At 44.8% G+C, this 18076-nt stretch overlaps 1 protein-coding gene across 9 annotated transcripts in view; it reads right to left on the bottom strand.

Annotated features, from left to right (window-relative positions):
- The window catches only part of LOC147712238 (scavenger receptor cysteine-rich domain-containing protein DMBT1-like), a 685888-nt gene that overhangs the window by 512260 nt on the left and 155552 nt on the right, over positions 1 to 18076 (bottom strand). For all 9 annotated transcript variants that reach the window (XR_015295985.1, XR_015295986.1, XM_086922971.1 and 6 more), the window contains one exon: positions 16376 to 16417. Coding sequence is in view for 6 of the 9 variants with exons in the window: in XM_086922971.1 (XP_086779097.1) it covers positions 16376 to 16417 (42 nt within the window). In the remaining 3 variants the exon portion in view is untranslated. The remainder of the gene's footprint in view (positions 1 to 16375; positions 16418 to 18076) is intronic.

Genomic DNA, 18076 nt, shown 5'->3' with positions numbered 1-18076 from the left:
TGATTAAGGATTTGCCCAGAATCACAGGATGTTGAGCGCCTTTGCCGAGATTCGAACCCGGTTCCCCAGCTTCGACATCGGCCGCTCTAACCATAAGGCTACATCCTCTCCCCATTGTAGATATTGTAGATAGTCTCTTTGAGATACTAGTGAGTCAGCCTGATTGGATGAAAAGACTACTTCTTTCAATTTTAACCTCTTAAGCGCTGCGCCTATACCAGCGGCCGACGGCACCACTACCTCGGGAGTGCTGCCGTCGGCCGTTGGACGTTCCAACTGCACCTGCGCAATGGAACGTTCAGCACTGGAGCTGGACGTTCCAAAGCAGCTAAGGTGTTAATTATAACTTGAGTGTTTTCTTTACTATTGTGATTCTTACTGTTAGTCAATTCATTTCTATCATTCATCAAAAAAGAAAGGAGAAATGGGTCAGCCAACAAGTGTTCACCCTCTTTGGCACTTCATGGTGTGTAAATTAATTTAAATCGGCAGTGGAGGGAATATATTAGGAAATGACATACACAAATAAAGATAACAAGACAAATTCTTCTGAACAATTGTTTTGCCAAAAGAAGAAAGCAACAATTTTATCAAAATCGTGTGGGCACTACAAACTGTTCACAAACTGTGGGACTTGGCACACTGTGAGCAGGTCTAGTTAATTGTTATTGTTAATTTGGTAGTTAGGTGCAGGTGTAGAGTGGAAAGTAAAGGAAGAAGTTTAAAATTTGGCTAGGAAGAGATCACTGGCCATACATTTGACGTGCAGCAAATCAGCATTTAGACTGGACAAAGAGGAAGGTATTTAAGTGGTACATTAATCACGCAAGAAATATTGAATTAAATTTGTGAACCAATAAAGGTATTCAGTAGCGCAAGGAAGAGAGGGCCGACATCAATATTGAAATGATGATAAAATAGTTACCGTGTGGTCAGGCCCAGACTGGCCATAGCGGGCACCGGGCAATCCCCTGGTGCGCCGCACGGGTGGGGGCCGGTTTTGGGCCCCTGGGGGCTGATTTTGGTACAGCACCGATTTAGCAGCAAAATCAGCCCGTACTAAAATCGGCAAGGAGCTCGGCGGCACCTCCAATCCCTCCAAGACATTTGCCTATTCTCCCCTGAGGCGGAAGCCGGGGGCTCTCCTTACTATCCCTCTACATTTGTGGATGCACAGAACTTTTGGCTGGTAAAACACTGTTTTAAAACTTGTAAATATTTTAAATAGTAATTTTTATTTACCAAGCTCACCGAGATTTGCATCGCACCGAAGTTCCCGGCACCCGATTTTCCACTCAAGGCGCAGCAGATTGAGGCGCTGACACCGTGACTTGAAGAATCATAGCCGCCATCTTGCTGGGAGGAAAGGGTTGCGGTCCAGCTGCAGGACGCCTCCCGCCCTCCTAGGATACTTAAGGGGCTCAGTTTCTTATTGCGCAGACTTTTGCCTATTCTCCCCTGAGGCGGAAGCCAGGGGCTCTCTTTACTATCCCTCTGCATTTGCGGATGCACAGAACTTATGGCTGGTAAAACACCGTTTTAAAACTTGTAAATATTTTAAATAGTAATTTTTATTTACCAAGCTCACCGGACTTCGTGGCGAGATTTGCATCCCACCGAAGTTCCCGGCACCCGATTTTCCACTCACGGAGCAGCCGATTGAGGCACTGGCGCCGTGACTTGAAGAATCATAGCAGCCATATTGCTGGGAGGAAAGGGTTGCGGTCCAGCTGCTGGACGCCTCCCATCCTCCTCCACTTTGTAATAAAACACCATACCTTCCCGTCTGCGCAGCGGGCGCGCCAAAGGCAAACCCGTCTGCGCCCGTCTGCGCCTGGACTGGGCCCAGGGCCGTAACCCCTGTTCCAGATGGCACAGCCCCTAGTATCCAGTACTCGAACATTACGTTGCATAACCTGCACCCACCTCACAAGAGTAACTGCCCTAAGTTTGACCCTGCACTCGCCCCGGACCATCCATGCACTCTTGTCTCCACTGTAAGGCCACCAATCCTTTGGTAAACAAAACAACCATCTCTTGCTACAAGAAGACCCCAAAGAGCACCCTGATAGCACTTACCAATGTTCGCTCACTTGGAAAACATAGACAAGACATAGCAGACCTGGTAGAGGACAGGTGGATGGACAATACATCTGACCCAGACTTAGTCATCACGGTCCCAAATGGCTTTAAGGTTTATAGACAGGACAGACAGTGCAAAAAAGGGGGTGGGTTAGCCATTATCGCTTGTGACTCATTTATTGTCAGGACCTCCCCTATTCCCTCATCCTCTTGTGAAGCCATGCAATTTGCCATTAAATTATCCCCCTCTGATAATTTTAGAGGAATACTCTTATATAGACCACCGGGAGCACGTTCAGGATTCCTTTCCGACCTAAGTACCATCCTGGAATCCCTAGCACTTGAAGAATCTTTAACGGTATTGGGTGACCTTAATTTCCATTTAGAGAAATCAGACAAGTCCTCCCTTCTATCAGACATGGATACCCTTGGGCTCTCTCAATTGGTCAACTCCCCCACCCACGATGGCGGTCACATCTTGGACGGCATCTTCTCCAATTTGGAGGATTTTCGCATAACTGACATCCTCCCACTCACATGGTCGGACCACCATGTAATTCTGGGCACAATTACCACCAATGAAGCCCCAACTGCCAATGTATCTACTGCCAGTCGTGAACCTTTCAAGGCCTGGAAAGACATAGACAGTTCAAGCCTAAAAACTCTACTTGATAACTCCCAGCCTATACTTTCCACTGATCCCAACACAGCCACCGAGCAATTCCAGGATTGGCTGGGTCTTGCCACAAACTCACTGGTACCCCTTAAACATGTGACCAGAAACAGATCAGCCCCTCTGCTCCTTGGTTTACTGAAGATCTTAGGAACCAGAAACAACTTTGTAGGAATAGGGAGAGGCATTGGCGGAAGTCTTACAACGAAGAAAGTAAAATCTGCTATAAGGAGATGCTTGCCAAATATAAAGCCATGATCATCGAGGCCAAGAGGAAGTATTTTAGCGAACGGATAGAGCAAGCCAAGAATTCTCCCAAACAACTTTACGACAATACCAAGCAGCTAGGAGGCTACTCCCCCGATTTAAATCCTCCTCCCTCCCAATCCCTCTGTGATGCACTGGCAACCTTTTTCTTCACAAAGGTCAATGATATCTACTCAGCTTTCTCTGTTAACACCAATACCCCCACAAATACCATAAACTCCAAACACCCTGTGTCCTTTTTTACACAGTTTAAAGACATTACAGAGGCCCACACAGCAGACATTATCACCACTATCAAAACCGGTTCTGCTTTAGACCCATGCCCTTTTAAAATTCTTCCACCTGTCATGGACTCCTTGATATCTGTCATCACCCAAATCTGTAACGCTATGTTTAGATCAGGGACTTATCCGGACTTACTCAAAAAAACTCTCCTTAAACCACTACTGAAAAAACCACATCTTGATAAGGATGATCTGAAAAATTAACGACCAATAGCCAGTCTCCCATTCTTGGCAAAAGTTGCAGAAAAAGCGATGAATTCACAGTTATCTGAATTCATAGAGGAACATCACTTACTTGACAGCACCCAATATGGGTTCCGTAAGTTCCATGGCACTGAAAGCGCCTTGATCAAAGCTGCGGATGACATTAAAGTCATTTGAGATCAAGGCGGAACAGCAGTACTAGTGCTATTAGATTTATCTGCAGCTTTCGACACAGTCGACCATTCGATCTTGATCGATCGTGTCGAAAAAATGGGCATTCAACAAGCAGCCAAAGACCTACTGGCTTCATTTTTGTCTGGAAGAACTCAGGCTATCACCCTGGGAACTTTCCAATCGACTAATCTGTCCCTGCCATGTGGGGTTCCACAAGGCTCATCCCTGAGTCCGACACTTTTTAATATCTACGTGTCGGACCTAGCCAACATCCTTCGATCATACGGGATGAGCCTAACCTCATATGCAGATGACACGCACTTAATCCTGGCCATCAAAAATAATGGCGAAAAGGTGGCCGAGAGTTTTAAAGAAGGGATGTTGGCAATTGGAGACTGGATGGCTTCCAACTGTCTAAAACTTAATTCCGAGAAGACGGAGGTTGTCATATTTGGACAACTCACCCCAAGCTGGTCCCCCGCCTGGTGGCCCGCGGCATTCGGAACCCTGCCTAAACCTGCCCCCAAGGTAAGGAATTTGGGAGTTGTTTTTGACGATCACCTTAATTTAGTTTCTCATGCTAACCAAATAGCGTCCTCAGCCTTTCATAAATTACGCTTAATAAGGAAAATCATTCCCTTCCTTCCCAAAAGTGCCGGTAAAACCCTGGTGACCTCCCTAGTGTTGTCCACATTAGACTATTGCAATGGTCTTTTTGCTAATCCTCAGGTCAGGGTAATCAAAAAAATGCAGACTATACAAAACGCAGCAGCAAGACTCTTTGCCAGAATTCCCAAACACAAGTCCGCAACTGATACAATCAAAAACTTTCACTGGCTCCCAATCAGAAGCCGGATTAAGTTTAAAACTCTGTGTATTGTATACAAGGCACTGCATAAACAGGGACCTCAGTTTCTTAAAGAACAGTTGATTCCCTACCGTCCCCCCATGTTACTGCGATCCACTACTCTCAAGACCATTTCCTGGGGAGACCGCCGGTTCCTGGTCACGGCTCCAAAATTGTGGAATACCTTACCTCAGTCAATTAGGACTAGCCCCTCTCTCTGGTCCTTCTGTAACCATCTAAAAACTTGGCTGTTTAACCAGTAATACCTCAAAATATACATAGTAGCTGGAGAATTTGATGCAGATGTTGTAGCGCCGAGACGCCCATGGGCATTTGTTCGCGCTTAATCAAATGTCATAAATAAATTAATAAATAAATAAACCCCCCCCGAGTGGGGAGGGGGGCAGGCGAAGCACTTTGCCAGGGCCAGTTGTGGTTCCCAGTCCAGCCCTGCATGTGGTAAACCGCTTTGCTGCCGTGAAATCGGCCAATCTCGACGGGCGATCGCGCCTCAAAATGGCGCTGGAAGCGGCTCATTGTTTAACTGAGCGGAGATTTCGAAAACAGGAGCGGCCGCCCCGGGAGATGACATTGAGGGAGCGGCGGTGACCTGGAGCTGCCTTCTCCACTCCTCCGGTGGGTGCATGAGGTAGAACCGCTGTTAATACTATGGAGTAATTGGGAGTGGCGCCGGCGGGAGATGGCTTGCAGCGCCGGGGACTCGTGTAAACTGACACCGCGAGGGTTCCTGGTGATGCTGGCCTCGGCATATTGAGAAGTCGGCAGGGCCCCCCTCCCCCTCCCCCCGAGCGACCGGCCCCGTCGGGCAAATTTGAGGCAGACAAAAATCAGCGTGTATTTGGGCAGCAAGGCAGGGCAAAGACCTCGGAGCCCACTTCAGTGCCCAACAGCTATGATGGACCAGCAATATCAGATGTGGACACGGCTCGCCCATAAAGACACCAATTTGCATAATGGAACAGAGTATGCAACAGCCACAATGAGTGCGTGTACAACTAGCCTTCTTTCACTATAGTCTGTCCAAACCTGCCATTGTGTGCAATCAGTGCTGCGGCAGTCCTGGAGAAATGTGTCATGGGAGTGCTTCTGTGTGTGCATCTGTGCTTGTATGAGGGGGTGTGTGCGGACGCACGTGTGTGTGTATGAAAGACTATGCTCACATTTATGAGTGCTTGTGCATGTCTGTGCGTGTGATGGTGTGGACATTTATTTGGACGTTTTTGTATTAAAAAGTGATTCTATGTGTGCTTGTGTTTGTGTGCGCAGATGTTTCTGTATGTGTGCTTATGTCTGTGCGTGCGATTATGTGTGCATGTATTTGAGTGTTTTTGTATTAGAGCATGGGCTTGTATGTGTGCTTGTGCATGTTTCTGTATGCGTGTTTGTGTGCGCCCTCTGTTCATGTATGAGAGTGTGTGCGCACATTTGTGTGTGCTTTTGCATGTCTGTGCATGTGATGGTGTTTGTGTGTCCATGTATTTGGGTATTTTTGTATTAGAGCATGGGATTTTATGTGTGCTTGTGTTTTTTGGATGTTTCTGTATATGTGTTTGTCTGTATGCATCTGTGCACATATGAGAGTGTGTGCTCACATTAGTGTGTGCTTGTACATGTCTGTGCTTGTGATGATGTGTGCACGCTCGCTGGATTTGTTATTCTCTGGCGGCCCCTGTCCTGGATATTGACTTTAACTGCCAGATGCCTGACCTTAGGATGGCCACCAGTGTACCAGTGTACAGTACAGTCCCCTGTCTGACCCAATGAAGGCTTCCATAGTGGTCCCCTACACGTTGTTTTACTTCCCTGGGACAACAATTGGACATTGACCAGACCTTGATCCTATCCCCTAACTTGCCTACACATCAGGACTTGGAACCTGCGGATCTTACCCCAAACTGTGGAGACCTAGCGATTTGGCTGATGCCCGGTGGAGCTACCCTATAGCTAAAGAGGAGATGGGTTGTGGACTCCCACCCCTGCCCTCACCTACCCAGCCCGACCTTGGGCAGATTATCCCCTCGTATTTACATCCTATCTTCCTCCTACCCCTTTACCCTATCCCCTCACCCTTCATTGCTCCATTCACCTTGTCCCCTATGTTCTTTAAATGCCTATATAATAACTCACTGATTATACTTGTTCCCATTTGCCTACCTCCCTATACCAGTACTTACACACCGCCTCACTGATTCATAGCTTCTAGCTCCTATCCCCCTGTACTTTGTGCCCTTTGAATAAGCACTCCTTCTCCCCTTGTTCGGAAAAGATCCAATATTTTTACTCTGGAGTCTCAGCGAACCCCGCTGAGAGAGTCCACTGTGCCATGGGAGCCACTCACTGCTGAGGTATGGTATGGCACCCCTTGCCAAAGCACTCCCTCTCCCCTTTTTGGGGAAGGATCCAGTATGTAGGCCTTGGAGTCTCAGAGACCCCTCTGAGAGAGTCCACTGTGTAAAGGGAGCCTCCTGCAACAAAGATAGGGACGTGATAAAAATGCCAGCATTTTGTAAAGCGCACAGCTACCTCCAACGGAAGTGTCCCGGCGCTGTCTAAATACTGCTTAGGAACCCTTCCTGGCTTTTCCCTGTGAAATGTCCACTCCTGGGCACCCCACAAGGTGAAGCCAGGCATCCCAGCGCTGTTGGGACGGTTGTGTAGATTAAGCAAACTATTGCCCAGAGTGGGACCCATGATTACAATAGGCACCGTGGAGAGAATTATCAGGTCTGAGGAAATTGAGCCCAAGACCCGCCGAGGCGGGTATTGAACCCTGGTCCCAGGCTAGACCTCTGGATTAGGGTCTGCTGCTCTAACTATTGAGCCACACTTTGAGGGACGTGATACCACTTCCCCTGGGTTCACAGCTTACTGGACATTGGACGTTGCTTTGACACTTCAACCGGTTTGTGTCCCCGTCGCCCTTCCCCTCCTCTTTCTATGCGGTGTCCTTCACCCTCCCCTCCTCTTTCCCGACTTCATTACCTCTCTACTTCCCGAGATCCTTCCCCCTCCCCTGAATCTTTCCCCTTGCCTGCTTTTCCCCATACGTATTCCTGCTTATTGTTTATCTCAACCTTATAAGTAACTATGTCGCCATGCTCTAAGAACTATGTAACCTTTGTAACGATGTAACCTGTAACTATGTTCTGATGCTCATGTAAAGCGCTCTGATACCTCCGGATCTAGCCAGCGCTATATAAAACCTTTAAAATAAATAAAAAATAAAAAATAAAAAAAGGTCTGAAGGAAGGGGGGCGGACTGGTCAGGTAATTGAACGAACAGTGAGGCCAAAAAATTGGGAATTGCTAAGATAATTGATTACTCATCCGCAAGCAGTAGTGGCTTAAGGGTTGCAGACAAAAGTTATGACAGTCTCCGCAGGATATTGCGGTATGGATTTGCAAATTTTGAAGCACAAAAATTGAAATTTTGTGGCACAAAAATGAACATTTTGTCACATTATTGCGGCACTTTTTATTTTTCAGCCTTGAATTAATGGAGTCTGTTTTAGAAGAGTATTCCACTTTGATATAAACATGTCTAAAGTTTCTGCAGCTCCATGGGGTCACAGCTCCAATCCTAACCTCGCGGGAAGGGGCTGTATTTCTCCCTGGGATAGCCCAGCGCCCATGTATGCACCTCTGTTAGGGCACTAGTTTCACCAGTCCCTGGTTTCGGTCACACATCCTCTTCCACTCTCTGGTTTATGTCACACAACTGCTTTCATTCTCTGGTTTTAATCAGACAGTTCCCTTCACACTCTTTGTAGAAAAGTGGTTTTCTGTTGCAGTACCCCCCAACGTTTTGTCTGACTTTTTATGCAACTTTGACTGTAGAGGGCTCGGTCCCTGCTTGCCATGCTACCACTACCAGTGTTCTTCTCCTAAAACTGTATCCTGATTTGCAACTTCAGTCATCCCTATAACTCCTTAGGAAACGGTCCTCGCTCAAACCTAGAACAAGGGTACTCAAGGGGGCCTCTGGGACTGAAGCACTGGTTGTGCTCACTAGTCAGCTGATTTCACAATTATTTCGCGAATCGCAAAATCCTGGCGGGTCTGTTAAAATGCTGTCTCTTTCTGACAAATTAGGTAAACTAAGTCAAATTCACTATACAATTTGTCCCTATTGCCAAATTCATTGTGACAGATTAAAAAAAAATAACCTCCACCCACTTTATGCTGCCACACTTTAACCCCCAATGTATGGGTTCTGGGAGAATTTGTTTTCTATTTCCAGCATTGCATGGATCCAACCCTCTTGGAGATGCTCTGGACACCCCTGCACTAAGCGAAAGTATGATGCCTCGAAACACATCAGCAGCAGATTGCAGAAACCTCAGTACAGTATTATCTCCTGGGCCTTTCTGGATGCATATACATTTCTGCAGCATGCAACTTTTACAGAGTGGTGGAGAAAGGGGTTGTGGCCACCAAAAACCTCACAGCAAACCCACTGTGTGGGACTTGCTGGAGGTAACAAGAGGGGTAGTTGGCCCTCAAGTACCCTCAGCCAAGGGGACTTCATCCCCCTACTAGTAGTGCACCAGGAGGCGTGTTTGCAGAGAGGTGGTGAAAGGGGATGTGGCCTTCTATATGCTCTCAGCAATCCTGCTGTGTGGGACTTACTGGCAATAGGAGGGGTAGTTGGTTCCCAAGGACGTCCTTGGTGGCAAACTACTCCTGATTTTATCTCCAATAAGTCCCACACAGCAAGATTTCTAAGAAGTCTTCGGAGGTCACACCCCCTTTCTCCACTACTATGTAAACATGGCTCGTGGTGCACTACTGGTTGGGAGATGAAGCCCCCTTTATTCCTGCTTGAGGGACCTTGAAGGCCAAGAAGCCCTTCTGGTACCTCCTGTAAGTCCTCCACAGCGAGATTTCTGAGAGCTGGTTGGAGGCCCAGTACCCTGCCTCCACCACTCTGCACACACAACTACTAGTTAAAAAACCATAGAAATTCACAGAAAAAAACTAAGCTTACAGGGATGTTATAATTAGGAATTAGCATTTAAAAAAAGGGAAATTCACTGAAACAACAAAGGTTACAGGGATGTAATAGTTCGGAAATTAAATAAAAAAAACATAAAAAATTCACTGAAAAAAACAAATGGTACAGAGACATTATAGTTATGCTCAGGTTCACTCATACAAAACCAGAGAAATTCAGCAGTTATAGTTAGCTGAGCTACCTATAACTCGCACCCCCACAATGGACTGCTTATGACCTCACATATTATATCACTCATGACATGGTCAGTGACATCACTGATGACATCTCAAATGACATCACTGATGACATAATTGATAACATCATTGTTAGAATAGAAAAATATGTTTTCGCATTGTTTTATGTAAGTTAGCATTATCAGCACCATTTTGTGTATGGGCGCTATTTTGAATCATGATCGAAACAAATCCTTTGCTATTTCTGAGAAAAGGCCTCTCTTAGATTTTGTTTATTCGAGGTTCAGTTCTGCTTTACTGATGAATACACTGTTCTTATTAGCGCATACATTTAATTTTATATATAGGCCTTCTCCCACTTGTCTAGTGAGTGACCTTGAATAGTAGATAATGAGTGCCCAGCCTTAGAATCGAAACTTACTCCTTTGTAATTTACTGTCCAGCTGCATCTGCTTGGAAAATTCCATAGTGGATGTGCTTTTATTGCTTTTGAAATGTACATAATGTGCAGCACTCCTAGCGACTGGGCAGACTAGGCTCCATTCTGAGTGTACTTTGAAAAAACAGTTATTGGTTTGTATTCTCTACTGTCTGACCGACTCTTTATTTGGTATAGAAGTCTGAGAGGTGGTCGTAAGTGATCTGAATGACGTTATTTGGGCTACTTCCTTCATCATCCTCAGACTCTCTGAATTACCCACACACACCAATATAAACTTTCATACATCCACTTTAACTTTCCACACTACCATTCTCAAAACCATTGACACACCTATACCAGTACTTACACACCGCCTCACAGATTCATAGGTCTTCACAAACATCCACTTAGTCACCCATGCAGCCACTAATATGCCAACTCACTAATACAACCACTGACATATCCACTCATATAGCCATATAGACACTCATAGAGCAACAAACACACCTACTCACTCACCCATACAGTCAATCACACTGACACAGTTATACACACACCAACTCACCTATTCATACAGATACTAACACATACTTACTCACCTATACAGTCACTGAAACAAGCACACATTCGCCCATACAGCTACTTTCACAATCACTCACTCACACATACAGTCATTCATTTACTCCAACACTCACCTAATCTGCCTTTTGCATAATGCAGATTCTCAGCCATATACTACTGGCACATCCAATCACTCACTGATGCAGCCATACACATACTCAGTCACCCATATAGGCCCTCACATATGCACTCACTAACCCATACAGCCACTGACTCACCCACTCACTCATCCATGCAGGCTGTCACCCACACCCTCACCCACCCACACAGACACTCATACAGCCATACATGTACTCAGACAACCAATCAATCACCCATTGAGCCACTCACATATACACTCACCAACCCATACAGCCACTTAGACACCAACTAACAGACTGATATAGATATTTGCACAACCTAGTCACTCACCCATACATTCACTGAGACACCTAATCGCTCACTTATAGAGTCAGTTATGCACCCACTGAACCATCCATACAGGCACGGATTCACCAATACCCTTGATATATATATATTTTAACACTCACTTGATGATGTTATCAGTGATGTCATTTGATATGTCATCTGACCATGTAATGAGTGATGTAATATGTGAGGTCATAAGCAGTGCATTGTGGAGGCATGAGTTATGGTTAACTCAATTATCTAAAACTGCTGAATTTCTCTAGTTTTGTATGAGTGATACCTGAGCCTAACTGTAACGTTTTTTAAATGCTAATTCGAACTATAAATACCCTGTAACCTTTTTTTTCTGAATATATATATTCACATACATATATGTGTGTGTATATATAAATTACCTACTGGCGGTCGCCAGTAGGTAGTCATAGTTATGACCATATTTCCATAGGAAAAACATTTTTTTTTTGCCAATAACGTTGGCGCCACTTGATGAATCTTAACGAAAGTTTCAAAACTTTTGCTACAGTTGGTTCATCAGCTGTGTTGAAAGTTTCAGGGTGATCAGCCAAGCTGGGGCTGAGAAAAATAGGGGAGTCCCAAAGCACATTTTCCCTTTGCATATTCGCAAAGGGATTTTGAACGCGACTACAGCCCAAATCACTGAACAGAATTATACCTGTTTGTCAGAAAGCTTGCTTTTTGTGTTTTGGTGTACATCCTTTCACTAGTTTTAGAGATATTTAGGTTTGAAAAATATAGATCTCTGGGGACACAGTTCCTTGCAGTGGACTCGTGCATCCACAGTCCCTGTGTCAAAATTTGATTGGCTGCTAACAATTCAACCAGGAAGTGTTGGGAGCCATCTTAGAGTTCAGCTTGAAGCTGGTTCCCACAAAAAAATTAAAATAAAGAAAAGGGGGCAGGGTAGGAATACCCCAACCCCCAGATATGGTGGGGCTGTCCCACAGGGACCCTGCCACGCATTAAATGCATTTTCTAAATTACATTTTTGCCAAACCTCCGTGACTGGATCCACAGTTCTGCAGCAAATTGAAAAAAGAAAGACTGAATGACTTTTTATGAAAAGCCCCCGGAAGGGCCAAATCTCAGGGTCATGTAAACAATTAAGGAGTGGGCGCATGGGGGCTCCCCTCCTAGGGTTTATTAAATCCCGGGGACCACCACCGCCCACTGTGTAGCACCTATAACTTATGTGGGGGGGCCACACGGACATCCGCAGCCCCCGGGACCGCCACCTCCAGACGGTTATTTCTAAAATTAGTGCGGGGAGGCCTGTATGACCTTCCACTTGCCCAGGGACTACCACCTCCCCAGGGCTGTTGTTTTGTAATTGGGGGCCTCAGGGATTCCCCCGAACCCCGGGGACAGCTACTTCCCTAGGGGCAAAAGCATTGTATTTTTTAAAAGAAAATGGGGTGCACGGCCCCCTCCCGGGCCGTTCTCTGTCCCAGAGACCGCCACCTCCCTGGGCCAGGCCCTCCTCAAAGAAAGGAAAAGGACATGTGGCCCCTTTCCTTGAGACATAGATGGCCCTGGAGACCACCAACCCCTCAGGGCCGGCTACTGCTATGTCCCAGGATGCCAACCTCTGAGACATCGCTGTTTGCTATGGCTTGGCGAGAGCTTTAAAGCTCTAGCTTGCTCAAAGTGGAGCACAGTTTGCTAAGACTTGGTGGGAGCTGTAACGATCCCGCCAAGCGATAGCGAACAGCTATGTCCCGGGGTAAGGTAAGCAGGAGCTGGCCCTGGGGGGGTAGTGATCCCCAGGGCCATCTAGGGAGGTGGTGAACCCCAGGGCAGGAGTGGAGGCCATACACTCCTCCCACGCATTTCTTGTTCACAAAGGAGGTGGTTATCTCCAGGGCATCAATGAACCCCAGGAGGGGGAAGGCCATGCACAACCCCTTCATTTATTAAAATGCCCCTGGAACCTGGCCTACCCGGGGACCAATTAGAAGCAAAGTGTGGGCTGCTGACATTTAAAAAAAATGCTTTTTCTGGCCCTGCGAGGTCCCGTGGCACCCCCAAGAGAGGGCTCGACTTCACGCCGAGTCCCAAGATGGCTGTCAGCACTTCCTTGTTGAAGTATCGACAGCCAATCAAATTTCAGTAGGATTTCAGTAGGCCTTTTTGGCTCCCAGATATCTATATTTTTTAAACCTATATTTTTTAAACCTAAATATGTCTGAAACTTTTGCATGGATTTACACTTTCTGGACCAACAACTAGCTTTCTGCCAAATTTGGCGTAATTCTGTTTGGTGGTTTGGGCTGTTGTCATGTTAAAGAAATGAAAAACCCCAATAGACATAACTTGGGAAAACACGTTTTTTCTCAGCTCCCGCCTGATTGATCACTCTGAATCTTTAAACACAGCAGCTGAGCCAAGAAGGGGATGTTTTTTGAAGATTTTGTGAAGATTAATTAAGCTGCTCCAAAGTTAATGGCTAAGTATAACTATATATATATATTTTTTTTTTCAGACATATACAAATAAATGTGTGTCTGTGTGTGTGTGTGTGTGTATGTGTTACAGGGACATTATAGTTAGGAAATAGGATTTTTTTAGAAATTCACCAATAAATCACCAAAGGCTGAAGGAAAATTAAAGTTTAAGTTAACATTTTACACACACAAGTCCATAGAAATTCTGTATTTATAATTATACTTATCTCCACTAGCTATAACTTGTGTGCCCTGAGGTAACTATGACTCACCCCTTAGCACATTTGTGGCAAAACTAAAAAAAAGAAAATCCAGGCCCCGGGTGTAGTCCCATTGGGATCCCACCAACAGGCCTAGGGGTCATAGTATTACTTACGACTCCAGTTTATTTAGCATAACACATTTTTATTTTGCATTACTCTTTCAGTGCAACATTTAATTGTAATGCCACAATACATAATTATGCACCATTTACACTACTAATTGACCACAAATGTTCAGTTTACAGTGCAAATGTACCACGAACGTACAGGAAGCATTGCGAACAAGAGCATGAGCAAATATTGTTTGTGGTGCTGTGGTTTGTTTGCACTATTTTTTAGCATGAAATGCATCTTTACAGCCAAAATGGATTGGAGAACACACTTAGAACAAAAATACAGCAACAAGTTTGGATTTTGTGTAATTAAGCAAAAGAAAATAACACAACTTTCACATATTATTTATTAGACAAATCGCAACCAGCAAGACTGTTCACAAACCATAAATGTGCAAATTATTTGCACTTTCTTGTCTGCTAACTATTCTGCACAAAGAAGGTGCCATACCTCCTAAAATCCTTTTTTCAATGGACATCTCATACATTTCTCAACAACCTGCTCTTGACACTGATCTACCAAAGGGATAGATACATCGGCTCTGTGCACACTCTCAAGTTCAAGGATATTTTTATGTATAAATGTAAGATTTTAGGCACCAGATTTCGCAGATAATTCAGTGGCATTTCCCCATCAACACCTCATGAAACCTAGAACCAAATTACACTTTATTGAGAATATCCCTTGTTCGAGTAAATTATGTAATTGCCTAATGCACTGTGTGAAACTATGCCTAATTTTCCAAAGTAAGTAAGCTCCATCGACCTTGGGAGACACTCAGTTCCATTACCTCTATTCTCTTATCATTGTCAATCTACCATTTGTTCATTTCAATATTTGTCTGTTAGTGAGTGTCATAATCAGCTTTAATGTATTATGAGAAACATAGCCTTATGAAATTATCACCTATATTACCCCCAAATCCCTTTCAGATTTTGGGGTTTTAGGTAGATGTTATCTGTGTAAAACAAGTCCCTGACATTCTCTCAGCTAACCCGAGGCTTTTTCCATATTATGTACTTTTGCAAAATCCTTCTAAATGTACTTATCTCATCAGGTTGTTCCCCCTGTATGCTAGTTCCAGACTGTTATGTTGTTTTGACTTGTCCAACTAGTATTGTGAAAATATTTCTTTTATAGAAAGATTTCAGTTTTTTATATTGCCAATATGTATGCTTCCTAGTATGGGTGTCTGCCCTTTTGTTCCTTTTAGGGGATTTGATTTGGTTAAAACGCTGGTCTTGTGCTGTTGTGTTTATGGCCTGCTTGTGTACCCTGACACGTGCAGACATTAGAGGGGGCTACTGTGCCAGGGTGTTCAGCTTTGGTATATACTCTGTGTGAGTGAGTATCATGAACATTTAGCTTTTGTTTACAGAATGTTGTTGTATTTATTTATTGTATTGTATTATATTCATATTGGTCAAGATGGGGGGGAGCAGGTTACATTTTTACCTTGCTTTAATAAAAGGCTGAAGATTTGAGGATTGTCATATTGCCCTTTTCCATTTTTTATTTGTATTTAGTTAATAATATCATATAATACATGGGTTTCCTCAATCCCGGTAAAAAAAACCTGTCTCCAAGCGCTGGTATGTTTGGCTCTCATAAAGTTTGGCTCCATAAGTTTCTAAATCTCATAAGCCACTGCTATGGCAATGCAACAGTTGATACCAAAACTGGTTACCCACTGTTGTGATGTAATAAAGACCTTCCAAGCCAGGCTGACAGACCCCACGAGAACGTGCGAGTGCAGCACTGCTTGCCTGCTTTGACCAAAAGCAGAGCTGCAGGAGGAGGAAAGAAGGCAGAGAATGTTGTGAGGGTTGGCCAAGGATGGCAGGTAAGTTTTTTCTTTTTTTTAACCTTTGAAACACGGATACATAAATGTAGCCATGTTATGTATGGCTCCACCCTTACTCCTCTGCCACTGCATAGCAGGCAAAAGTAGGGGCAGATGATTTTGGGGGGCATACATAACATAACGTTTTACATTGGTACAAAAACAGCTTGATATTGACAGGAGATCAGCAAGAGAGTTCCATACACCTACTTTCTGGATGGAAATTAGCACTCATAAATCCTAGCAGTCACTCCTAGGTCAAAAACTAGACTGTAGAGACTAACAAAGGATGTAGATTTAAGCACATCAGTTCAAATACAAAAATGGAAAATACACAGATATAACATGTCCGTGGGACCCATCTTACTACCAGAGAGCCTTGAGCTAAAGGTTTATTGGCAAGGCAACATCCCCAGCTCCGCTGCCTCATACTGACTTCTCCACTGTCGACCATTGCTCCCAAATCAAAAAATTGCAGTGGATTAATAGGTTTTGTCTCACCTGATCCAATTTTTTTACTGGCGTCATCCGGGGCCTTTAGTGCTGTAAAAAATAGTAACAAAAGTTTAGACGGTATGAATTTAGTTGCTCGTGTACACAGAAAAATAATGACTTAGTCCAGCATAGTAGCATAACACAAAAGGAAAGGACGCACATGCACAATAAGTGAGGAATACTAGAATTACTGACACTGATGACTCAACCATGTATCTGTATATTAATTCCTTTGCCTCCTCTTTGGACAGTGTTTGGATACCCAACTCACGTGAACCCCTTCTTGTCTGCCCTCCTGCCAATAATGGCCAAAACTAATGACGCAAATGTGTTGACTCCTCATATAAATTGTGCTCCTGTAAATAGTGCTCCTTTATAATGTCCTCCATGAATGTTACCTCTTGAATTATACTACTGCTCTCTGTTAAATTGTGGTCTTGTCTTGAGATTTGAACTCTTGTGCAGTCTCTTTCTTACTCGCTAAACCACATTTCTTTGTTATTGTCCTACTCTGGTGGACTCAAGTGCGCCTAGGTTTGTCTCTCCCTAAAATTAATGTTCCGGTCAATCTGCTAATACTTCGTTAGGTAACTGCATGTAACATTTGGTTACTTCAACCCTTCCCGTCGGTGGGCCTTATACATTGATATGGTAACTGATATATGCTTTGGGGAGCTGTAACTTCTTTGGTAAAACATGCACCAATGCAGTGTAGTCCCATAGAATGAAAGAGTAACTCTATTGCAAACGTTTGAAAGCTTCCCATCTTATCAATGCTGCTACACTGCTCCTGGATGGATCCCAGATACTGATTTGGTAATTTATGTGTACACACAACCACTGACCTGGGCTCTGCAAGGGGAGCTGAGGAGTTCCCGAGCCATCCCTGCTGCCCGTACAAGCCTTCCTGCCTGCTTGTCATCTGCCGCCTCTGCCGCCCAACATTGCGGTGGACCGGAGACTACATCCCCCAGTGGCCTTTGCCAGAGGAAGTCGCGCACGCCCTGTCCCGCCCCGGAGGTGCTCTTATACCAGCAAGAGTCCCCGCATTGCGGGACACGCGCGGGCGGCGCTGGTCTGAGCCCGGGCAGAGTGCGGGCCGTCTGTGGCCGTCCGGGGCCGACCGAGGCCGGGCTGGGCGACACATCTAACGTCTGCCCATTCATCACCGTATCACGGAAAATAGGATCCAAGGTCTAAAAGGTACTGTGGGGTGTGAAGGGGGCTTTGACTACTTATAATCTGTCCTTATAACCTGCCGTACTGACCCACCTGTAATAAGGCCCCGAGAGTGATTCAAATCATCTGCTTTCCTTTTTACAATGGGCAAGAGAAATATGGAAGGGATGGCTCAACAATCACTACCAAAAAAAGGGAAAAAGGCAAAAAAAATAACCCATCCTGGTTCAAACTGTACTTTGACCCGTATTGAATCCCTTGTGAATGACCTTGAGGAAATCTTGCTAGATAACCCCAATAATCAACAGGAGAAGAACCCTGACAGTGGAGTAGAAAGCCAAGGACAGTGCCGAGGGAAAGTGATACCGGCTATTTTTAATAAAAAAAAAAAATACAATAACTTGTATTGTTCATAATTCTCAAGAGGGCGGCCCTGGGCTGGATATTCCTGACATTTCTGAAGAGAGTAACACTGCAACTAACGTCTGTGGAAGTACTGATCAGGGGGGCACCCCAAATAATGTAGGG

Source organism: Lissotriton vulgaris, chromosome 5 (genome assembly GCF_964263255.1).
Source record: "Lissotriton vulgaris chromosome 5, aLisVul1.2, whole genome shotgun sequence".
Lineage (NCBI taxonomy): Eukaryota > Metazoa > Chordata > Amphibia > Caudata > Salamandridae > Lissotriton > Lissotriton vulgaris.
The sequence above is the reverse complement of the archived record's forward strand: the minus strand, read 5'-3'. Positions and strand labels throughout refer to the sequence as shown.